General features: G+C 36.0%; 1 protein-coding gene and 1 non-coding gene across 2 annotated transcripts in view; both read right to left on the bottom strand.

Moving 5' to 3' along the window:
* Positions 1-26,641, bottom strand: part of SHISA9 (shisa family member 9) — a 600,301-nt gene that overhangs the window by 46,674 nt on the left and 526,986 nt on the right. The window contains exon 3 of the mRNA XM_053694408.1: positions 216-371. Within this exon, the coding sequence (XP_053550383.1) occupies positions 216-371 (156 nt within the window). The remainder of the gene's footprint in view (positions 1-215; positions 372-26,641) is intronic.
* On the bottom strand, positions 15,283-15,423 carry LOC128642541 (U4 spliceosomal RNA). The gene has a single exon (XR_008399677.1). It is a non-coding gene; the product is annotated as a U4 spliceosomal RNA (small nuclear RNA).

Raw genomic sequence — 26,641 nt, 5'->3', positions numbered from 1 at the left:
GCTGTCAATTAACAGAACAGTTCTTAGAATTAATTTATTTTCTGCCTGAGTGCTGTTCTACGAGATATCTCGTCAAGTGAAATACTCTGTTCCAGGTGAAGTGCAGAATACTGACCAGTGACAAGGTGTACCCAGCCCCTAAAAGGACCCCTAACAAATATTTAGTGTGATATATCACAAGCTCAAACATGCCGGGTGCTTAGTGTGTTGCTTACCAACGGCCTTCAGAGAAGCGTACTTATTGAGTTCCTTTCCAGGCGGCTGCTGCTCATATGGATTTGAAATTTGCCCCATATTTGGGAAGGAGTGTGGATGCGCCATTTGAGGGAGATGTGGAGATGTCGGTACCACATTATTTACCTTTGACGTATCTGCGGAGATAAAGAAATGTAATTAGAAATGCAGTTGTCCTGTTATAGAAAATATATACCAATAATTTAATGACTAACACTTCTGAGAATACTCCAGAACTCTACATTGAAATTAAATAGCAAAATGAATTTCCAATCAATTTTTCTATTTACGAGTGTGAATGCACTTATTGATGGTTTACAGCATTGGAAATTTAGTTTTAAATACATTCTAATAGCAAAAGAGAGGATTAGGAATCTGTTCTTGGATATAGATTATACAAAGATATAGATTACAGTTAGCTATTGGGGTTATGGAATGAGGTTATCGATTGGCATTAGGGTTAGATATTGGGGTTAGTGAGTGAGGTTATGGATTAGCATCAGGGATCAGAGTTAGCCATAGGGTTTAGTGAGTGAGGTTATAGATTATTTTTAAGGATTAGGGTTAGATATTGGGGTTAGGGAGTGAGGTTATGGATTATCTTTAGGTATTAGGGTTAGATATAGGGGGTTAGGGAGTACATTTATGGATTACCTTTAGGGATTAGAGTTAGCCATTGGATTTAGTGAGTTAGGTTAAGGATTAGCATTAGGGATTAGAGTTAAATGTTGGGATTATTGAGTAAGGGTATGGATTGGCATTAGGGTTATATATTGGGGTTATGGAGTGAGGTTATGGATTAGCATTATGGATAAGAGTTAGCTATTGGGGTTAGGGAATGAGGTTAGGGATTATGTTTAGGGATTATCGTTAGATATTGGGGTTAGGGAGTGGGGTTATCGATTATTTTTAGGGATTAGGGTTAGCTATTGGGGTTAGGTAGTGAGGTTATGGATTATCTTTATGTATTAGTTTTAGATATTGGGGTTAGTGAGTAAGGTTATGGATTATTTTTAGGGATTATGGTTAGATATTGGGTTTAGGGAGTGAGGTTATGGGTTATTTTTAGGGATTGGGGTTAGGGAGTGAGGTTATGGATTATGTTTTGGTATTATGGTTAGATATAGAGGTTAGGGAGTGAGGTTATGGATTAGCATTAGGGATTAGAGTTAGCCATTGGGTTTAGTGAGTAAGGTTATGAATTAGCATTGGGGACTAGAGTTAGATGTTGGAATTATTGAGTTAGGGTATGGATTGGCATTAGGGATTAGGGTTATATATTGGGGATAGAGAGTGAGGTTATGGATTAGCACTAGGGATTAATTTTAGATGTTGGGTTTAGTGAGTGAGGTTATGGACTGACATTAGCGATCAGAGTTAGGAATTTGAGTTAGAATTGGGGTTAGTTTGTTCCTTTGACTACCATGATGCCTGTAACATTTCCTTTGATGGTAATAATATTGTTTAGCACTTCATGACCATGGCCATACAATGGCTACTACACTCTGACAGACGTCACATTGTCATTAGGGAACATACTCAATAAGAATCAAAAGAAAGAAGCAGCAACACCAAAGAACAGAGTCCTTATATTATAAAAATAGCTAAAAAAAAATCATCTCTCTATGAAACTCACAGCTCACTTTTCATGGCAGGAAAGCTATAAAGCACTTTCCTGCTTAGGGTATTGATTTATTAAGAAAAACTTGGATACAAAAAGCCCAATCATCACATTACCCAGCATGAGAGATACAGAGCAGCAGGTTATAGATACAGAAACTTTCTGTTGAGCTTTATTTTTATGTTTTATATATATAATTTTGTGAACTGATGATTTGTATAAACATCGACATATACAGAATTATTATTGGTGGTTTTGCAACCAGTTATTTATGTTAAAGGGATAGAAAAGGCAAATTTAAATGTGCAAGGTTTCAGTTTTAAATAGAAGCACTTTTACAATTCACTCCCATCAGTAAAAATACATCTAGTAAAAGGTATTATTGTCTCAGCGGCATACACACATATGCTACTTGTGACTACAGGATCAGAATTCAAACAACAAGTCTGCTCAGAGAGATTGTGGTGTAGTGTATGGTGTCAGTGACATAAAACACAAAACTTTTTTTCATGATTCATAAACAGCATAACATTTTAAACAACTTTCCAATTTACTTTTATTGTTGTATTTGCTTCATTCTCTTGGTATCCTTTGTCGAAGGAGCAACAGTGCACTACTGGGAGCTATCGGACTACATACATTGAGCCAATGACAAGAGGCATATATGTGCAGCAACCAATGAGCAGCTAGTTCCCACTGAGTGCCTTGCTGTTTCTGAGCCTACCTAAGTATGCTTTTCACAAAATATACCAAGAAAACAAAGCCGATTGATAATATAACTAATTGGAATATTGTTTAAAATATCATGCTCTATCTATATCATGAAAGTTAAATTTCAACTTTACTGTCTATTTAACTTGTGTCATACAAACCACTGCTGACTGTCTGAGAAGGTGTGGTGTTTAAATGCAAGTGCACGAGGCACTCAGAGCATATCTGCATATCCAGATAAAACAGAGATAACTTTTACTAGAAGCATTTTTGATATTGGAAGTATATTGCCAAAATGCTTCTGTTTAAAATTTAAATGCATTCATGCACATTTCAATTTTGACCTTTTAATCCCTTTAAATTTCAGATAATGGTTAGAGGTAACCACAACACCAGACTGCACAAATATTGCAGATAACGAAGATAAGTGATCATCATGGATAAATCATTCCCATTGTCTTGATGTATGATTAAAAAAATAAATGTTTATATGAACATTAAAATCAAATATTATTTCCTGAATCCAAAAAAAATATTGTTTGTTTATTATATTATGTCCTAAATAATATTTTTTATTTATGTTTGTTGTATGTGTTTTTATCCATTAATAAAACTTTGTGAGTTGTCCTTATATTACAAGATACACTCTGTTTCTATGGATATGTTGCTCAACCATCTATTTCCTGTTTATATTTTTATCTCTAGGAAGAAAATAATAAAATGTCTAACACTAGGCCTCAGAAATACCCATCTTCAACTATGTCACTGACACATCTGCCCAAAGAACACACAAAGCTTCAGAACCCCCAGTCATGTTTGCTTCCGTGGAACACCTACTCTGCCCTGACTCAGCCTAAGCCTCCAGGTCCAGTTAGCATCTTGGAAATGTTAAAATAATGATGATAATTCCTTATTTAAATGCAGGGGTTTTTTCACGTCCCCCTTAATATAAATTCAAGGCACATGTTCAATGAATGATATAATATAATTTTCAGTGATTTTATAAATCAGATATTTAAATGTCAGAACATTTCTTTGCAATCATAGTTGAGCATATGGGTGATAGTATTAAATCCATGCACAAGTTTCAGAGTGTGATTTGAGCTATATTTATGTCTTAAAAAGTTAAAAATACAGTGACAAATATGCTCAAAGAATGATTTCTAATGGATTGGAATATTGGTTATCTCCATCCAAGGTATAGGGCGTGAGTGGCAAACCTATGACACAAGGTACTACCGCCATACTGTTTGGTTTCATTGGATACAATTGTAGTTCTTAGTAAATTGATTTTCTCATGCTGTATATCACTAAGAGTTAAAAGGACATGAAACCCACATTTTTTCAATATTTAGATAGAGCATGCAATTTTAAACAACTTTCCAGTTTATATCTATTATCTAATATGTTTTGTTCTCTTTGTATCTTTTGTTGCAGAGTATACCTAAGTAGGCTCAGAATCTGCTGATTGGTGGCTGCACATATTTGCCTCTATTCATTGGCTTTCAGCTAGCTCCTAGTAGTGCATTACTGCTCATTCAACAAAGGATACCAAGATAATTAGGCAAATTAGATAATAGAAATAAATTGGAAAAATGTTTAAAATTGTATTCTCTATTTATCTATCTATCTGTCTATCTATCTATCTATCTATCTATCTATCTATCTATCTATCTATCTATCTTGAAGGAAATATTTTGGGTTTCATGTCCCTTTAATCATTATATATTATAGATTTGAAAACCAGTGTCATTTAATTTTTTTTTAATGTCCTTAAAGTGAAGGTAAACTTTGATGAATGAAAGCCCGTTTTTTAAAAATACTATTAAAAACAGGGGCACTTTCATTCATCAAAGTTTAGAAAGCAGCCATTTTTATTAAAAGCTTACCTTTCTTCTTTTCACAGCCAGAGCAGCTTCCCTCACCCGGAGATCCTCTCTTCACACGTCAGCAATGACTAATCCGGCTTCCTCCAATCACTGCATGGCCTCAGGCAATGACTCCCCTGGGCGGAAAGCCGTGATTGGAGGAAGCTGGATTAGTCATTGATGACGTGTGAAAAGAGGATCTCCGGGTGGGGGAAGCTGCTCTGGCTGTGAAGAGAAGAAAGGTAAGTTTTTAAACAAAACGGCTGCTTTGTAAACTTTGATGAATGAAAGTGCCCCTGTTTTTAACAGTATTTTTAAAAAACAGGCTTTCATTCATCAAAGTTTACCTTCACTTTAAATGTCCTGCATAAAATTTCATGGATTGAAATGAACTCAATTATCATATATGCCAACGGTCCCTACTGTCACTGGGCAATCCCGTTTGGCCCTACTGGCATGTGATTTATTTGTCCTGGGAATCAGTCCAACATTTGAAATATCTGCCCTTAGTTGTGAGCTGACTTTGGGAATCGTTGGTCTTATGTATATTTACTTATTTTTTTGGTCTCTCTTGCAGGATGCTCTACAGCAAATAATAGATCTAATTTGGTAATCTAGTTTATGTGAATCTTCTGCAGGTAATACAATATACAAATACATAAATAATATGATGTCATATTGTGTGCAATTTACATAGGATGATTTATGCTTGGAGAAGAGTGAGTGGGACTATATGGGACATTCTGTGGGCGTCAATATATCTTTAAAGTAACATGAAACCCACATTTTCTCTTTCATGATTTAGAAAGAACATGGTATTTAAAAAAAAAAAACCTTTCTAATTTACTTTTATTATCTCATTTGATTCATTCTCTTGATAACCTTTGTTAAAAAACATACCTAAATAGACTCAGCAGCTACTGATTGGTGGCTGCACATAGATACCTCGTGTGAATGGCTCACCCATGTGCATTGTTATTTCTTTAACAAAGGGTATGTAAAGAATGAAGTAAATTAGATAATAGGAGTAAATTGGAATGTTGTTTAAAATTGTATTTTCTATCGGAATCATGAAAGAAAAAATTGGGGTTTTGCGTCCCTTTAACCTTATAAATTTAACACTCTGCTGCAGTGTTCTGTTATTAGCTATGCAATATGCTTCAAGTTGTAAAGAAATTGTTTTTTGGCAAAGGGACATTAGACACAAAATGTAAATTGCATAATATACCTTCATATGTGAGATGAAATGTGTAATAAATAATGCAGCTTTGTTTTGACAAATTAGTATATTTTATGGGTTTTTTTTTCTTTTCACAAATTTCCATGTTCCCTCAAAACAAAAGGGTCCCTGCTAACCAATCAAAAACTAATACAGATAATTCAGATTTCAGCATGAATTGTTGTTTGCACCTGTGCAGTTACAGAACGAGATTGGGTAGATCTTCTCCTTTCTTAAGGTGGTTCAACTTAGTTAATTCATAATATTTTATTAAACATGTATTTAAATAGACATACTGTATATCCTTGTAATATCCATTTGATGCTAAATATAAATATCTATTTATATATACAAAGTATATACAGGTAGCCCTCAGTTTACGCCGGGGTTAGGTTCCAGATGGAATGGTTGTAAATCTAAACCGTTGTAAATTGAAACCCAGTTTATAATGTAAGTCAATGGGAAGTGAGGGCGTTAGGTTCCAGGCCCCTCTCAAAATTGTCATAAGTAACACCTAATGCATTATTTTTAAAGCTTTGAAATGAAGACTTTAAATGCTAAACAGCATTATAAACCTAATAAAATAATCATACAACACATAATATATAATTAAACTAAGTTAAATGAACAAAAATATTTGCTAAACCGCATTATAAACCTAATAAAATAATCACACAACACAGACTTCACTTACATTTTTCTGCAAACAGTTCTTTCTATGCATTCCAATCTGGACTGATTTATAGACAGGGAGATCTTGTTCCTATGAAATCTGCTCAATAGCTCAGGTCTGGCTAAACTGATTAATTTCAGCTTGCTTGGCTTTGCTGCAACACAAGCAGACAGCTCCACCTACTGGCTATTTAGATAAATGCACTGCTTCTCAATGCTTTTCAATAGCAGTCACATGACTGGAAAAAAGGTTACTATTCTGAAACGGTGTAAATTGAACCGTTGTAAAATGAGGGCCACCTGTACACCTAAACTACCTAGTATGCCGACTGATATTGCAAATAGTGACTTTCCTATCATGAGTGTTGATGCAAAACTTATAATTCACCTTATGCCATCAAAATTACTAGAAAGACAACTTGAAAGGGGGGGGGGGGACTGGTTCAAAGTAAATTAGATAACCGTATTAACCCAACCTAAGACAAACAGGATTACTTTAGAGACCATCCTGGAGTCATTTGATGATCATCATACTACTCTAGAATTAATTTGCACATCATCAGACATCATCAGGAAGTAAAGTCATCAGCTAAGGTAAATCATTCTGTTTGAGGACTTCAGAATGAATAGCAGATTACCTAACTGATTACTTCACAAACATGAACAGCCAGTGTATGACTCTAGAGTCATGTCATTACATATTTTGGCCTGTGGGCACACTTCAGGATGGCTTCTGATGACTAGTCTGGCACCATTGATTACTACAGAATGACTCCAGGAAGATTGTCCTTTTTGACTAGGAATGTTTCCCAGGAACAAGTAATATTTTCATATGTATTTTACAGCACAAGGCAACACAATAAAAACATGAATATATATTGCAATAATATTATACTTTCAATAATGAATCATTGTATGCATTGTTACATTTTGCATTTAATGTCCCTTAACTTTCTTAGTATCAGATCTTATTCATTTATTTTTTTTTAAACTATCCTTGCAGCTTTTTGCTTTTATGGCAAACTAAAAAATAAAATTCCCATTAATCCTTTTGTCTTGTCTATAGTTTCATATACTGTTTGTTTTCTGCCTGTTAATTTATGTTTTAATCATTGTTTCAGTTGACATGACAGAATTTTTTTTTTCAAGATAAATACTAAGGAAAATTGTTTCTGTGTAATTTAACTTGCCGCTATATCTCATTCACTGTAAAGTCTTGTTGACAGCAGAGGACATTAAATAGACTGCTTTATTAAAGCGCACATCAAAAAGATTAGTGGAAGAAAAGTGATTATGCGAGAGGGACACGCAGAGATATATTACTTTTGTGAGATGACTACAGAGGAGAGTTCCTGAGCAATTAGGTGCCTTCTAAAGCATTTGGAAAAGTTAGACATAGAGAAGATACTACAGAAAGATAATAATATATTGTTTAAAATAAGCTGCTTTATTTTTCTGTTTGATAGAATGAAAGGTAAAAATATAAGGGCATATGTATCAAGCTCCGAATGGAGCTTGATGCCCTGTGTTTCTGGCAAGCCTGCAGGCTCGCCAGAAACAGCAGTTATGAAACAGCGGTCAGAAAGACTGTTGCTCCATAACCTGTCCGCCTGCTCTGAGCAGGCGGACAGACATCGCCGGAAATCAACCCGATCGAGTACGATCAGGTTGATTGACTGCCCCTGCTGGCGGCCTATTGGCCGCGAGTCAGCAGGGGGCGGCGTTGCACCAGCAGTTCTTGTGAGCTGCTGGTGCAATGCTGAATACGGCGAGCGTATTGCTCGCCGTATTCAGCGAGGTCTGGCGGACCTGATCCGCAGTGTCGGATCAGGTCCGCCAGCCCTTGATAAATAGGGGCCATAGACTTACAGATCAATGCCTCAATTAAAAATGTTGTACTTATGTATTCAATATTTATTTCTATCTATAATATTTTCTCTGTCTGTCTGTATCTATCTATCTATCTATCTATCTATCTATCTATCTATCTATCTATCTATCTGTCTGCCTGTCTATCTATCTAGTTAATTTATTAAACAATCCACATGCACAGTATGAATATGCATATTTATTTAAATTTCCTCAGTAGAAAGAGAAAGAGTCTAGAAATTACAGATGACACTGTCTTACAAAATAATGGCATTTTGTAAGGAGATATAGATAGATGATTGATAGGTAGATAGATAGATAGATAGATAGATAGATAGATGATAGATAGAATGTATTTATTTATTTTTATTTTTGTTGAATTTCATTAAGACTACAATTTCTAAAATATTTCTGATTGTTTAAAACACACGGGACTCGATTTATAAAGCTGCAGGAGCTCAACTGAAATTTAAGAATCAGCCATAGTCAAACCACTATTTCCTAACCTTCTTACCAACTCATAGTTGGTAGATTAAAAATCACCCCCGATTGATGCAAATGGGGTGATTGACAACCCCTGCTCTTGCCCATATGGTGACACGAGAGCAGTGAGCAGGATTGCACAAGAGAATTCTTGAGCAATCTTAAAGGAATATGAAACTCAAAAAAAATCTTTAAAAAGTTTCCATTTGATTTTTTTTATCAAATTTGCTTCACTCCCATGGTATTATTATTATCAGTTATTTATAAAGCGCCAGCAGATTACGCAGCGCTATACAAATAATTAAAACATTACAGGGATACAGTAATACACAAACAAGTACAGTAGGGGTAAATAACGCTTAAAGGTGAAATAATTCAGTTATACAGAAGGAGAGGAAGGCCCTGCCCTTGAGCACAATCAGTAGTAGTGGTCTACAGGTAGAGTGTCTCTCATGCTTACAATCTAAAGGACAGGGACGGTAACGGAGAAGGGAAATAAGTCTGATATAAGGCAGAGGGAACTGAGAGTGAGTGATGACATGGGGGGGGATGTATTCTGTGTTAAAGAGATACTTAGGTAGGTGTCTGGAGCTCCTAATAAAAATGTTGGATGTTTCTTCTCTGCATGTGGGAAAGAAGACTAACAGCACCATGCATAGCTATCTGCTGAAACAGCCACCAGCCTTAACAGCACGCCAGTGACTGCCCTATGAGTAGTGTGGAGTGTTGGACCAAGGTTGAGCCAGTTGGTGACAAATCATGCCAACCTCTGACTCCCGACCACCCTCCCAGTGTGTACTCACTCAGATGAGACGTTTGGAACAGTAGACAGAGTTTAGACAGCTGGGGACTGAGAACCCCAGCCTGAGTGTTTGCACCGTTTTTAGATGCTACCTGAATTGTGAGTTGACACACTTTTTTGCTCACATATCTTTACAATAGTCACGGGACACCTCTTGTTCCTTGTATCTCTTAGGGTTACCGGATGTGACACGCACCATGGGAAGTGGAACAGCCTGAGCGGATTATATTGGCTACTCACACTCTTCTATGACCTTGTATCTTAGAGATTTTTTCTGTAGATATCAACATACCCAGCAGTTAATAGATTTTTAAATTTGACCAAAATACATATTTGTATATTTGTTTAATTGATTATTTTTTACATTGTATCTAGTGGACACACGTGAACATCTTTAGTGGTTGTTTGCTTGATACGAAAGTTGATAATAGAACAAAGCTGGAACATTGTTTTAAAATTACATTCTCTATCTGAATTATGAATGTTTCATTTGGACTTTACTTTCCCTTTAAGTTAAAACAGCTGTCCGGTTTCTCCTCTGCAGTCCTGAAGATTATCTCCATAGTAAATAAAGGGTTAATAAGAAAATGCATTACGTTATCAAAACTGGGACCCAACAACCCCATGAACGATTCTTGGAAGAAACAAAATATTTATTTTCATGACAATTTGTGTGAAATTGCTTTCTTGTCTGTGCACATGTCTAATAAATTATTAAGCCCTACGTGCACACTAAGGAATCATCAGCAGAAAACGTTCTGCTAATAAAGTAAAAAAATTGCATTATTTAGAACCAGTAGAATTATCTTTTTTTTTACAGTTCATTTATTATATAAGTAATGCTTTTTTATCAGCAGGTCCAGTAATAATTTAATATGTAGTTTGCCTTAAATGACAGTTTTATATTTCTACAAATGTGCACAAGTTAAAACCAATCTTTCAGTTTGACTTACAGAGTAAAGGTGTTAGCTGTTATTTACACATGAGTCACAGCGTGCGCAGGGCTACAAAACAACAACATACAACTGACAGAGTTCTGCAGTAAACAACCAATTTGTGTGGATGGCATATAAATATCTCACTGTTAGCAAATTGCTACAGTCTTGTACAGAAATATCATTTGTTAAAGGAAAAGCAGTTTTACAAGCAAAAAATGTTTGTGAAATGTATAACAGGGATATGGAAACGACACATTTATTTTAATAAACTTCTTCCACTGCTTTTAAAAATACTATTTTGGAAAGAAAATGGAAAAAACTGTATAGTTTATTTTTTTTATAAAAATTCAGCATTTGTTTGTAAAACTGTCCCCCTTATACAACATTTTTTTCATTCATTAATTTCTGTAGAGCCACAGTGACCAAACACAGCTGATATCCAACTGACATCCAGCCACAAGTTCACCTTAAAAATCTAGTAGATATAAACATCACTGTCTAATTGTTGTACTGATGATTACATTACAGCAGCAAAAACAGATTGAGTCGCCCATACTTGCCAACTGTCCCGATTTTAATGGGACAGCCAGTCCCATGATTCAATTCTCCTGGAAGCCTGTTTAAACACTGTACAAATCTGTTCTTAGGTATTGGCATAGCATTGATATTGTGTTCATCAGACATGATGTATTTGTTGTTCTGTATGAATGTGTGTCTATTGGTTTTCATATTCTGACATCTGAATCACCTGCTCTCTATGGTATAACAGGAGAATAGTAATATATCTCGGAGCTCCTCATTGGCTGTATGTTGCAGAACTACTAAAAATAAAACTGTAAGTGCAAGTATACTTCCCAGCTAGGTTTCTTTTGCTAAAATAATATTTTCTGTCTCCTATGAAAATATAAATTTAAACCATCATTGTTTTCCCCTTAAAGGGATACAAAACCTAACTTATTTCATGATTCAGACAGAACATGCAATTTTAAACAACTTTTTAATTTACTTCTATTATCAATTTTTCTTTGTTCTCTTGATATCTTTTGTTGAAAAGAATGGATCTAGTCTTAGGAGCCGGACCATTTCTGGATCACTATTTGGCAACAGTTTTGCAAGAGTATTATCCACTTGTAAGAGCACTAGAGGGCGGAACTATATTTTTCCTACCATGTAGTGCTCCAGATGCTATCTAGAATATCACGGGAACGAAGCAAATTTGATAATAGAAGTAAATTGGAAACTTTTTTTAAAATTGTCTGTTCTGTCTGAATCACAAAAGACAATTGTTGGGTTTCATTTCCCTTATTTGGATAAGTCAGAGAAAAATGATACATTGTATTCAGATTAGATCAAGGGCAGTCAATATCCGTGTTGTATACAGAAAGATAGAAACAACTGAAAACAGAAAGTGTAATAAATTGTATTTTGTATGTATATAATAGGTCAGAATACATTTACTTACAGATCGTCACTTATTTTAGCAACGTATGGTAAAACATTGTCAATTTATAGTTTGTATCTGATGCACATTTGTAAAGGGTTGTTCAAAGATTACTGCTGAATGCTACAGTCTACAGAAATGATATATTTCTATATATACAGTATACTGTATATATATATATATATCTCAAAGAAAGACGGCAGGCACTCTCCGTTTAAATCACCAATATTTACTCCATAAAGTGACGTTTCGGGGTTTTACCCCCGTCTTCAGACTTAGGTAAGTCTGAAGACGGGGTAAAACCCGAAACGTCACTTTATGGATTAAATATTGGTGATTTAAACGGAGAGTGCCTGCTGTCTTTCTTTGATGTTTGCAAACTTTTTTGCTGAGCACCCCAGACTGAAAGTAAATTGAGAGTGCTGAACCATCAAGGATTTCATATATATATATATATATATCTATATATATATATCTATATAAGGGGTAAAGTCAGATCCTCTGGTATCCACTCCAAGTAATCATTGGGGAATGAGGTTTACAAGGGGGGCTTCACCCTGAACCCCCCAGACGGAGGCAAAAAAGATAGTGAAGATGTGTGAATTACAGTGCATCATATATATGTTTTATGTGGTGACCCAATGCACTCTGAGAAGATTTATCATGTTACATCGGCTTTGCCCACAGCTGCTTGGGTAATGTCAGGTTCACCCGGGTAATGCTAGGATTACCAAGAAAACCACGATAAGCAGCACTCAGGGTAAAGTTAAAATCCACATATTTATTGATATCAGTTAAAATAACATACTCCAAGGTTAGAAGGACAAAACACAAGACCTCCTAATGCTAGGATTACCCAATTTCTTACTTTACCCCCATATATATATATATATATATATATAAAATTATAGATAGATAGACAGAAAGACAGATATATATATATATATATATATATAAAAATAGATAGATAGATAATAGATAGATAAATAGATAGATGGATAGATATAGATATATTATATAGCACATAAATCTGCAATAGGAAAATGATTTAGTACATTAAAGCATTTTTCTAGTTTGCTATTGCTTGATTATGCTTATGAGTTTAACTCCTGCAAAAGGTTAAAGGGTTAGAAAAGTTTACCAAATTGCAACTCAAAACACATTTATATGTTAAAATATGTTACTGCAAACAAATTAGACTTGCTCTGTAAATAAAACAAAGCTTTTTTCTTGTTAAAATATTATTTTTCTCTGTTGATATAACCTCATCAAAGACAGCCCACCAAATAAGCCAATCATTGTGCCGCTACTCTTCATATTAAAAAGCGTGCATGCGCATTAATGAACGCATGTGTCTTAAAAACAACATTTCCTGGCTGTCCAGTAAGGGTGCTGTATAAGAATGACAGTGATGCCAGCACCTATGTCACCGTTTCAGTGCACATTTGAAGTAGTTAACCATGTATCTTTACAAGCACCCACATAACAACAACCCTAGTATGGTGGTACCCCACCGTGATTGGACAGGAGTCCTACAGTGCACACAGTGGGGTTGGAAAACTTATATTTAAAGATATTGTGAGCAAAAGATAATTACATGACAAACTTTAAAAGAATAAAATAAATATTTTTCCCTTTCATATCCCTTTAAGCATTGCTCTAGAAGTGATAGTAGTATTTGTATTTTTCAAACAATTTAATGCATTCAAGCAGGAAAAATGGATAATTGGGAACACGTTAAAAGGGAAATAATGTTAAAATATACTGTCTCTTTAAAGGGAAAGGAAACCCCAACATTTTCATTCATGATTTTGATAGAATATACAATTTTAAACAACTTTTCAATTTACTTATATAATCAAATGTGCTTCATTCTCTTGTTATCTTTTTCTAAAGAAACAGGATTGCACTACTTACAGCTAGCTAAACATATCTAGTTAGCCAATAACAAAAGACAAATATGTGCAGGCACCAATCAGCAGCTAGCTCCCACTAGTGTAGGATATGTGCGTATTCTTTTTCAACAAGGGATACCAAGAGAACGAAGCGCATTTGAAAATAGTAGTGAATTTAAAAGTGTCTTAAATGTACATGTTCTATCTGAATCCTGCAAGTTTAATTTTACCTTTCCTATCCCTTTAAGTGTGTGTTTTTAGCGCCTTACTCATGTAGGTATCTACAATACACCGGTGCAATAAGAAAATGTCCTAACGCATTAGAGAATTTTCTTATTGTTGTTTTATGGAAAAAAAGCTTAAGTTTCATATTTAAGTTTAAATTCACAATCAGATGCTGAATAGTATAAATATTTAGAAATTAAACTCTCCTGTCACAAAATATATAATTCTTTCCTATCAGAATATGCAAGTTTTATTTAAATGTTTGAGTAAAAACTTAAAGTGATGGTAAACTCACTATAATGACAATGTTATTTCCTAAAGCTTTTATTACACATATACCTTGTATACTCTTATTTCTTTACTAATCAATGCTTAAGACAGAGTAAATTACTTTTTTTATTTGCAGGATTGCCTGTCCCTGGCCGCCTCCGTGAAAAAATACTGATTGTGAAATTTGATTGACATATGGCGCATCCAATAGCAGATGCACCATACGCCCTATGTATTTGATCTTCAGCACGCTCCCGTGCCGCTGCTTTGAGGGCTCTGAATTAGCGATGCACACTGCGCAAGTGCAGTTATCAGATGAGCCGACAGCAGCCTCATGTAAACAGTCTGTTTACATGAGGCCGCTGTCGGCTCATCTGATAACTGCACTTGCGCAGTGTGCATCGCTAATTCAGAGCCCTCAAAGCAGCGGCACGGGAGCGTGCTGAAGATCAAATACATAGGGCGTATGGTGCATCTGCTATTGGATGCGCCATATGTCAATCAAATTTCACAATCAGTATTTTTTACACGGAGGCGGCCAGGGACAGGCAATCCTGCAAATAAAAAAAGTAATTTACTCTGTCTTAAACATTGATTAGTAAAGAAATAAGAGTGTACAAGGTATATGTGTAATAAAAGCTTTAGGAAATAACATTGTCATTATAGTGAGTTTACCATCACTTTAAACTCTGACATTAATGTGAGTTTTTCTGTGTATTAAAAACTATATAGATGTGTATGTGCGCATGCACTCAAGTGTGTGTAGGTGCATTTTCTGTGGGACGGACAAGTCTAGATGTGTTTTGCCATGATGACACTTGCAGGGGCAGCTTTAATGGATTTCTATAAAAAAGGGAAGATGTTTCCCAAATAAATAATAAGAGCTTTCTATTACGTAAAAGTTTGCAATGGAGTACGAAGTACAAAGGGAGGCCCCGGCGTATGTTTAAACTTTTGCTGTTATTTCCATATGCATAGGTTTTACTTTCAGAGTAATTCGTTTTTTTTTTTTTTGTTTTTTTTTTTTTTTTCAGTCTCCGTAGAGACTGTCGAAAATTCCCGGTGCCGGCTATATTTCAAGCCGCCACAGCGGGGTATTGGGAAAAGTTTTCAATTAGCAATAATCGCGCCTTGGATAGACCTCATTGGCTACGGTACTGCCACTGTGCAAAGCTAGAGTAATTCGTTTTTAGAGCATTTTGATAAAACTTGTCACATTTTAAGATGCAAGAAAAAACTGTGAGATCTGTAGGGTGAAAATGTTTTGCAGTATTACGCTGGGTTTTGAGATATGATTTCACACAGACCCATGGAACGCCCATGTGCAGCCCATTTTATGAAGAAAAAAAAAGAACAATTACGCTTTGTATTTTGTACTTTAAAGTACAAATTTTGATGTGTTTTTTGCACATTCGGTGTACCTAAATCACAATTTATGCTGTGCATATTTAAGACCATTTATTCCTGTGTAATTTACATACAAATTTCACGTTTTTGCTAAATTACGATTTTTGGTGAACAATATTTTTACGATTTTTGATGCACCAGCCCAGAGACATTTATAGAATCGGGCTCCATGTGTGTACGTATGCCCAAGCTTGTGTGCGCTTGTGTGTATGTGTGTGCGCTTGTGTGTATGTGTGTGTGCGCTTGTGTGTGCGCTTTTGTGTGTGTGTATATGTGCGCTCTTGTGTGTGTGTGTGTGTGCTCTTGTGTGTGTATATGTATGTGCGCTCTTGTGTGTGTGTGTGCGCTTTTGTGTGTGTGTGTGTGTGTATATGTGTGTGCACTCTTGTGTGTGTGTGTGCTCTTGTGTGTGTTTATGTGTGTGCGCTCTTGTGTGTGCTCTTGTGTGTGTGTATGTGTGTGCACTCTTGTGTGTGTGTGTGTGCGCTTTTGTGTGTATATGTGTATGTGTTTGTGCGCTCTTGTGTGTGTGTGTGTGTGTGCGCTTTTGTGTGTATATGTGTATGTGTGTGTGCGCTCTTGTGTGTGTGTATGTGTGTGCGCTCTTGTATTTGTGTGCACTTTTGTGTGTATATATGTATGTATGTGTACACTTTTGTGTGTATATATGTATGTATGTGTACACTTTTGGTTTAGGATCAAATAAATATACTTGTGTGTGAGCCACACTGCAATATAATATTGTGCCAACAAGACAGGGTTAGTTGTACGAGCATGCCAACAACATGGGGAGAACTTGTGTGCCAGTAACACAGATGTATTTTTGGGTACCAGACATATATGGCATTGCAGCAGCACCAATGATTTGTATGTGCCACTAGCACAATGATATATATGTGTACCAGCATGATTTATTAGATTTTTAGTTAAAAGATAAACACTGCCAGATCCAATGTTAAATGCAATGAAAATTAATCTTTATTATTTCTTAGTTAGAGGCTTTGTATTCACGTAATTGACGTGACATTACTTGTGGAAACAACCAACTTTCCTTAAATAAATTAACTACTTTAAATGTTAATTTACTTAATTGAAATAATCCATCACACGCACAGCCATACCCAAATCTAAATGTATTTCTAAGTCTGCTTTGCATGTGGGTAGTGCGCATAGGTACATTAGATTTAATTGAGTAATTGTTACTTAATTGTTTAATGGGCAGATTCCTGCAGGCTGATAGATCCGCACTGTGGATAACTATAGACCTTAAAATAACATTTAAAGTGCAAAAAAAAAATAGTTTTCTTCATATAAAAACTAATTTTTATAGATGTCTGTAATACCTGGTTATATGAATCCCGGGAGAGACTTCTGATCTTTAGGTCTAGAAGAGGAACTCATATTCCATTTTTGCAGAAGATTTTAAAAAAGTAATTAAACTGTATATTTTTTTGCTATTAAGTCAGTGACAGGAAAATTATTAATTGTGTATTGTTCCAAAAGAAAATATTTGTTTTTAGAGAGGAACAGGATACACATACATAATAATGTTTAATTCCATGAGCTTTTAAGATGCACAGGACTTGGAATTAAAGTCCTGAGTCATCACTGGAAAGTTTTATGGCACAGTTGGTGATGTTTGGGTAATTAGTTGGGTTGACAGTTGTGGAAGGTCATTGGAAATGAATAATTTGTGTGACAGTCATTGGGTGTTTCTATGAGGGTTTAGGCTTTCCTCAGTTACAATGGGATGGAATAGGAGAAATGGTGGGACACAGTTCCCAAACCGTGGCAGTTCTATACATTTCTGGGCCAGCTGATGGCTCTGTTGTTTAGTTGTACATTAAATACATCAGTAGATGAGATCTGTTTGGTCTTTACAGATTACAGAGCCACAACGGGCTAAAAACATTAATGAATTTACAATTTTCACAACATAACATGTTTTCTCTTTCTCTCCACCTACCAAATGTTCTAAATAGTAAGAAATCACGTTTTGCCTTCCTCCCTTCCACTAAGGCATTAAACACATAGGTAAAGTCCTACTCTGGGACTGCGTGCATTGAAGACCCCAATCAGAAAATGGACAGTGAGTCAATCAAAAGCAGACTAGCATGTAGACCTGATGCTTTCACCTCCTCAGTGGAACTTTACCTTTGTGTTTAACCCCTTTAGAGGAGTAAAACACATAGTAAGATAGACACAGAGACACAAAACTCACATTTGCTAATAAATTAGAGCATGTAATGTTTGCTTAGATTGTAACATTTAACATCAACACTATTTTGCATTAAATGAGAGTAATTAACGGTATGTATTATTGCATTTACAGTTCAAGCTAACACACTGGTTTCATATATACTCTCTCTCTCTTTCTTTCTGTATAATATATATATATTTTTTTTCATCAGTACTCAATGCTTACAATTATAAAACATTCGAGGTGTAATGTCAATGTATCTTTCTGGCTTTTATAAAATGGAATTTCATTTGCATCAGAAAAACAACAAATGTATTGTCCTTAATGATAATCCATATTTAAAAATAAAATATTCTTGTTAAAGAGACAGTCTAGGCCAAAAAAAACTTTCATGATTCAGATAGAGCATGTAATTTTAAACAATTTTCCAATTTACTTTTATCACAAATTTTGCTTTGTTCTCTTAGGCCTAGATCTGGGGGTCGATCCGATAAAAATCGTCGCCCGCAAAAGCCGGCGACGCCAATAATTGCGCGGATTTGGTATCCTATATACGGCGTAAGCTAGAAGTTACGCGCGTATATTTCTGCCGTCGCCCGCAGTTTTTTGGGCCATAGGCAGGTATACCAAACCCGCGCAGTTTGGTATCCAATATGCAGCGTAAGGACTTACGTGGCGAAAATGGAGAAAACTTACTCCATTTTCACCTCGCCACAAAAAGCAGCCGTAAGAAGCCTTACGCTGACTATTGGAGCCCCGTAACTCCCTAAACTAACTAGAAAATAAACCTAACACCTAACGCATGCGCAATGTCTATCTCGCTGTCAACCGCGATCTGCTAAAATAAACCTAACACCTAACGCATGCGCAATGTCTATCTCCCTGTCAACCGCGATCCCCCCCCCCCCCCCGAAATCCCTAATAAAGTTATTACCCCCTAAACCGCCGCTCCCGGACCCCGCCGCCATCTACATAAACTAACCCCCTACTGTGAGCCTCTAAAACCGCCGCCACCTATATAAAAATTATTAACCCCTAATCTAATCCCCCTATACCGCCGCCAGCTATATTAATATTATTAACCCCTAATGTAAGCCCCTTACACCGCCGCCATCTCTATTAAAATGATTAACCCCTAATTTAATCTACCTACCCCGCCGCCAGCTATATTATCTATATTAACCCTAAGTATATTATAGTTAATATAGTTATTACATTATATATATTAACTATATTAACCCTAATTATATTAGGGTTAATATAGTTACTATAGTATTTATATTAACTATATTAACTCTATCTAACCCTAACTATATTTATATTAAATTAATCTAATTAATTTATAAACTAAAATATTCCTATTTAAATCTAAATACTTACCTATAAAATAAACCCTAAGATAGCTACAATATAATTAAAAATTACATTGTAGCTATGTTAGGGTTAATATTTATTTTACAGGTAAATTGTTAATTATTTTAACTAGGTATAATAGATATTAAATAGTTATTAACTATTTAATATCTACCTAGTTAAAATAATTACCCAATTACCTGTAAAATAAATCCTAACCTAAGTTATAAATACACCTACACTATCAATAAATTAAATAAAGTACAAACATCTATCTAAAAATACAATTAAATTAACTAAACTAAATTACAAAAAAAAAAACACTAAATTACAAAAAATAAAAAAAAGATTACAAGATTTTTAAGCTAATTACACCGATCAGCCAATAGAATGCGAGCTCAATCTGATTGGCTGATTGGATCAGCCAATCGGATTGAACTTGAATCTGATTGGCTGATTCAATCAGCCAATCAGATTTTTTTAACTTAATTCCGATTGGCTGATAGAATCCTATCAGCCAATCGGAATTCGGCGGACGCCATCTTGGATGACGTCATTTAAAGGTACCTCATTCCAAGTTTAGCAGTCGGCCGGGATGGATGCTCCGCGGCGGCGGAGCGAAGAAAGAAGATTGAAGATGCCGCCGGAAGAATGAAGACTTTGCTGCCGCTTGGAGGAAGACGTCGCCGGAGGAAGAATTCTTCTTTGCCGCTTGGAGGAAGACGTCGCCGGAGGAAGAATTCTTCTTTGCCGCTTGGAGGACGACATCGCCCGGATCGGATCAGGAGTTCGGCCCGGTGTGGTGAAGACAAGGTAGGGAGATCTTCAGGGGGGTAGTGTTAGGCTTTTTTAAGGGGGGTTTGGGTGGGTTTAGAATAGGGGTATGTGGGTGGTGGGTTGTAATGGGGGGGGGGGGGATTGTATTTGTTGAATGCAAAAGAGCTGAATTCTTTGGGGCATGCCCCACAAAAGGCCCTTTTAAGGGCTGGTAAGGTAAAGAGCTTTGAAATATGTTTAATTTAGAATAGGGCAGGGAATTTTTTTTATTTTGGGGGTTTATTATTTTATTAGGGGGCTTAGAATAGGTGTAATTAGCTTAAAAATCTTGTAATCTTTTTTTTATTTTTTGTAATTTAGTGTTTGTTTTTTTTGTAATTTAGTTTAGTTAATTTAATTGTATTTTTAGATAGATGTTTGTACTTTATTTAATTTATTGATAGTGTAGGTGTATTTATAACTTAGGTTAGGATTTATTTTACAGGTAATTGGGTAATTATTTTAACTAGGTAGATATTAAATAGTTAATAACTATTTAATATCTATTATACCTAGTTAAAATAATTAACAATTTACCTGTAAAATAAATATTAACCCTAACATAGCTACAATGTAATTATTAATTATATTGTAGCTATCTTAGGGTTTATTTTATAGGTAAGTATTTAGATTTAAATAGGAATATTTTAGTTTATAAATGAATTAGATTAATTTAATATAAATTTAGTTAGGGTTAGATAGAGTTAATATAGTTAATATAAATACTATAGTAACTATATTAACCCTAATATAATTAGGGTTAATATAGTTAATATATATAATGTAATAACTATATTAACTATAATATACTTAGGGTTAATATAGATAATATAGCTGGCGGCGGGGTAGGTAGATTAAATTAGGGGTTAATCATTTTAATAGAGATGGCGGCGGTGTAAGGGGCTTACATTAGGGGTTAATAATATTAATATAGCTGGCGGCGGTATAGGGGGATTAGATTAGGGGTTAATAATTTTTATATAGGTGGCGGCGGTGTAAGGGGTCAGATTAGGGGATAGATAAGGTAGATGGCTATAATATAGCTGGCGGCGGGGTAGGTAGATTAAATTAGGGGTTAATCATTTTAATAGAGATGGCGGCGGTGTAAGGGGCTTACATTAGGGGTTAATAATTTTAATATAGATGGCGGCGGTGTTAGGGGCTCACTTTAGGGGGTTATAGATATAATATAGCTGGCGGCGGGGTACGGGAGCGGCGGTTTAGGGGTTAATAACTTTATTAGGTTGCGGCGGGGTAAAGGAGCGGCGGTTTAGGGGTTAATAGCTTTTTTATTGTTAGGCTAGTGAGGGGGGATAGCGGATAGAGGGTTAGACAGTGCGGGCTATGTTAGGGAGGCGTGTTAGACAGTGCGGGCTATGTTAGGGAGGCGTGTTAGACAGTGCGGGTGTTTTAGACTTTAGTCAGGTTTTATAGGCGCCGGCAGATTCTAACGTGGCGCAAGTCACTGGCGACGCCAGAAATTTGTACTTACGCAGATTTCTGGACATCGCTGGTTTGTGAGACTTACGGCACGTTAGCATCTGACGGCGACCTATATGGGATGGCTCGAGTTGCGAGCTGAAACTGCGGGCGACGCCGGTTCCCTCGCTTGCGCCGCAAACTGCGATCGATATCGGATCGCGCCCCTTGAGTTTGGTGGTAGCCGTGAAAACCAGAGTTAGAGGCTCCTAACGCTGGTTTTAGGCTACCTCCGGTATTTGGAGTCACTCAAAAAAGGGTCTAACGCTCACTTTTAAGCCGCAACTTTTCCATACCGCAGATCCCCTTACGTCAATTGCGTATCCTATCTTTTCAATGGGATTTTTCTAACTCCGGTATTTAGAGTCGTGTCTGAAGTGAGCATTAGACATCTAACGACAAAACTCCAGCCGCAGAAAAAAGTCAGTAGTTAAGAGCTTTCTGGGCTAACGCCGGTTTATATAGCTCTTAACTACTGTGCTCTAAAGTACACTAACACCCATAAACTACCTATATACCCCTAAACCGAGGCCCCCCCACATCGCCGCCACTCGATTACATTTTTTTAACCCCTAATCTGCCGACCGCCACCTACGTTATCCTTATGTACCCCTAATCTGCTGCCCCTAACACCGCCGACCTCTATATTATATTTATTAACCCCTAACCTGCCCCCCACAACGTCGCAGCCAGCTACCTACAATAATTAATCCCTAATCTGCCGACCGCAAAGCGCCGCTACTTAAGTTATCCTTATGTACCCCTAATCTGCTGCCCCTAACACCGCCGACCCCTATATTATATTTATTAACCCCTTATCTGCCCCCCTAAACGTCGCCTCCACCTGCCTACACTTATTAACCCCTAATCTGCCGAGCGGACCGCACCGCTACTATAATAAAGTTATTAACCCCTAATCCGCCTCACTAACCCTATAATAAATAGTATTAACCCCTAATCTGCCCTCCCTAACATCGCCGACACCTAACTTCAATTATTAACCCCTAATCTGCCGACCGGAGCTCACCGCTATTCTAATAAATGTATTAACCCCTAAAGCTAAGTCTAACCCTAACACTAAAACCCCCCTAACTTAAATATAATTTAAATCTAACGAAATTAATTAACTCTTATTAAATAAATTATTCCTATTTAAAGCTAAATACTAACCTGTAAAATAAATCCTAATATAGCTACAATATAAATCATAATTATATTATAGCTATTTTAGGATTAATATTTATTTTACAGGTAACTTTGTATTTATTTTAACCAGGTACAATAGCTATTAAATAGTTAAGAACTATTTAATAGCTAAAATAGTTAAAATAATTACAAAATTACCTGTAAAATAAATCCTAACCTAAGTTACAATTAAACCTAACACTATACTATCATTAAATTAATTAAATAAAATACCTACAATTACCTACAATTAAACCTAACACTACACTATCAATACATTAATTAAATACAATACCTACAAATAACTACAATGAAATAAACTAACTAAAGTACAAAAAATAAAAAAGAACTAAGTTACAAAAAATAAAAAAATATTTACAAACATAAGAAAAATATTACAACAATTTTAAACTAATTACATCTACTCTAAGCCCCCAAATAAAATAACAAAGACCCCCAAAATAAAAAATGCCCTACCCTATTCTAAATTACTAAAGTTCAAAGCTCTTTTACCTTAGGGCCCTTTGCGGGGCATGCCCCAAGAAGTTCAGCTCAGCCAATCAGAATATTCCTACCTTAATTCCGATTGGCTGATAGAATCCTATCAGCCAATCGGAATTCGAGGGACGTCATCTTGGATGACGTCCCTTAAAGGAACCGTCATTCTTCAGTTGGATGTCGCCGGATGAAGATGGGTCCGCGGTGGAGGTCTTCAGGATGGAGCCGGTCCTCATCGGATGAAGATAGAAGATGCCGCTTGGAAGATGATGGTTGCCGGTCCGGATCTACTCTTCTTCCCGGATAGGATGAAGACTTTGGAGCCTCTTCTGGACCTCTTCAGCCACCGGATGATGGATCGCCAGCCCTCGCTTGGGTTGGATGAAGATTTTGGAGCCAGGACCGATCGGTGATACCCGGTGAGGTGAAGACAAGGTAGGATGATCTTCAGGGGCTTAGTGTTAGGTTTATTTAAGGGGGGTTTGGGTTAGATTAGGGGTATGTGGGTGGTGGGTTGTAATGTTGGGGGGGGTATTGTATGTGTTTTTTTTACAGGCAAAAGAGCTGAACTTCTTGGGGCATGCCCCGCAAAGGGCCCTGTTCAGGGCTGGTAAGGTAAAAGAGCTTTGAACTTTAGTAATTTAGAATAGGGTAGGGCATTTTTTATTTTGGGGGTCTTTGTTATTTTATTAGGGGGCTTAGAGTAGGTGTAATTAGTTTAAAATTGTTGTAATATTTTTCTTATGTTTGTAAATATTTTTTTATTTTTTGTAACTTAGTTCTTTTTTATTTTTTGTACTTTAGTTAGTTTATTTCATTGTAGTTATTTGTAGGTATTGTATTTAATTAATGTATTGATAGTGTAGTGTTAGGTTTAATTGTAGGTAATTGTAGGTATTTTATTTAATTAATTTAATGATAGTATAGTGTTAGGTTTAATTGTAACTTAGGTTAGGATTTATTTTACAGGTAATTTTGTAATTATTTTAACTATTTTAGCTATTAAATAGTTCTTAACTATTTAATAGCTATTGTACCTGGTTAAAATAAATACAAAGTTACCTGTAAAATAAATATTAATCCTAAAATAGCTATAATATAATTATAATTTATATTGTAGCTATATTAGGATTTATTTTACAGGTAAGTATTTAGCTTTAAATAGGAATAATTTATTTAATAAGAGTTAATTAATTTCGTTAGATTTAAATTATATTTAAGTTAGGGGGGTGTTAGTGTTAGGGTTAGACTTAGCTTTAAGGGTTAATACATTTATTAGAATAGCGGTGAGCTCCGGTCGGCAGATTAGGGGTTAATAATTGAAGTTAGGTGTCGGCGATGTTAGGGAGGGCAGATTAGGGGTTAATACTATTTATTATAGGGTTAGTGAGGCGGATTAGGGGTTAATAACTTTATTATGATAGCGGTGCGGTCCGCGCGGCATATTAGGGGTTTATAAGTGTATGCAGGTGGAGGCGACGTTGTGGGGGGCAGATTAGGGGTTAATAAATATAATATAGGGGTCGGCGATGTTAGGGGCAGCAGATTAGGGGTACATAAGGATAATGTAAGTAGCGGCGGTTTACGGAGCGGCAGATTAGGGGTTAAAAATAATATGCAGGGGTCAGCGATAGCGGGGGGCGGCAGATTAGGGGTTAATAAGTGTAAGGTTAGGGGTGTTTAGACTCGGGGTACATGTTAGGGTGTTAGGTGCAGACGTAGGAAGTGTTTCCCCATAGCAAACAATGGGGCTAGGTTAGGAGCTGAACGCGGCTTTTTTGCAGGTGTTTTTTTTCAGCTCAAACAGCCCCATTGTTTCTTATGGGGGAATCGTGCACGAGCACGTTTTTGAGGCTGGCCGCGTCCGTAAGCAACTCTGGTATCGAGAGTTGAAGCTGCGTTAAATATGCTCTAAGCTCCTTTTTTGGAGCCTAATGCAGCCTTTATGTGGACTCTCAATACCAGAGTTATTTTTATGGTGCGGCCAGAAAAAAGCCGGCGTTAGCTACGCGGGTCCTTACCGACAAAACTCTAAATCTAGCCGTTAGTATTCTTAGTTGAAATCTTAACCTAGGAGGTTCATATGCTAATTTCTTAGACCTTGAAGGCCACCTCTTTTCAGAATGCATTTTAACAGTTTTTCACCACTAGAGGGTGTTAGTTCATGTATTTCATATAGATAACACTGTGCTCGTGCACGTGAAGTTATCTGGGAGCAGGCACTGATTGGCTAAACTGTAAGTCTGTCAAAAGAACTGAAATAAAGGGGCAGTTTGCAGAGGCTTAAATACAAGATAATCACAGAGGTTAAAAGTGTATTAATATAACTGTGTTGGTTATGCAAAACTGGGGAATGGGTAATAAAGGGATTATCTATCTTTTAAAACAATAAAAATTCTGGTGTAGACTGTCCCTTTCAGAGCAGAATCTTTGGACTGGGGAAGATGTGGAATGTCATGTGAACTAGATTTTAGGCCAATGACTACAGTAATTTTAGCTTTAAACATCAAAATCACCAAAAAATGCAAATTTGATAATTTTTCACATTTCCATTTGGCATATTATGACAATTACCTTTACATAATTTTTCACAAATTACAGCTTTTTGTAATTTCAGCCAATACATTAATGTGATATAATTTACATAATGTGTTCCTTTTTATCTTTAAAAACAGCAAATAGAGAATTTTAAGTAGTGGAAACCAGTTAGGTATTCTCAGGGCCGCCACTTAACCATTGATCAGCCCCCCTCCCCTAGACATATGCAATTTTTGACCAAGTGACTAAAACATATCTGCACTTTATTCTTAGGTGTAGTTAAACTTGGAAATGTTGTAAAGGTAGTGATACAGAAACACAGAAACACAGAAACACACACTCACACATAAGAATTCACATATAGACACTTTAACAGACACGCAAAGAAACACACAAACACACTCAGACACAGACACCCACACAGACACTTAGCACTTGTTTACATTGACCTGACAAGTAATGAGGTAGACTACAGTTTTGTAAAAAAAAAAAAAGAGATTTACAAGACAAAATATGGAGTTCTGATTATCTTTTTGTCAAGGAAGATGCCAACTAAATGATGACAACAACATGCAGTGGCTGAAAGGAAGGGCCCTGAACTGCCTAAACAGTTTAAATGGACACTCAATCAAAATTAAACTTTAATTATTCAGATAGAGCATGCCATTTTAAACAACTCTCCAATTTACTTCCATTAACTAAATGTGCACAGTCTTTTTATAATTAAACTTTTTGAGTCACCAGCTCCTACTGAGCATGTGCAAGAATAAGTGTATATGCATTTGTGATTGGCTGATGGCTGTCACATGGTACAGGGGGAGTGGAAAAAGACATAACTTTTAAAATTGTCAGGAAAAAAAATCTACTTCTCATTTGAAGTTCAGTGCTATTGAATTGTCTTGTTATCTTGCATTTGT

This window comes from Bombina bombina, chromosome 11 (assembly GCF_027579735.1).
Source record: "Bombina bombina isolate aBomBom1 chromosome 11, aBomBom1.pri, whole genome shotgun sequence".
Taxonomy (NCBI): Eukaryota; Metazoa; Chordata; class Amphibia; order Anura; family Bombinatoridae; genus Bombina; species Bombina bombina.
This window is presented reverse-complemented; position numbering and strand designations above follow the sequence as displayed.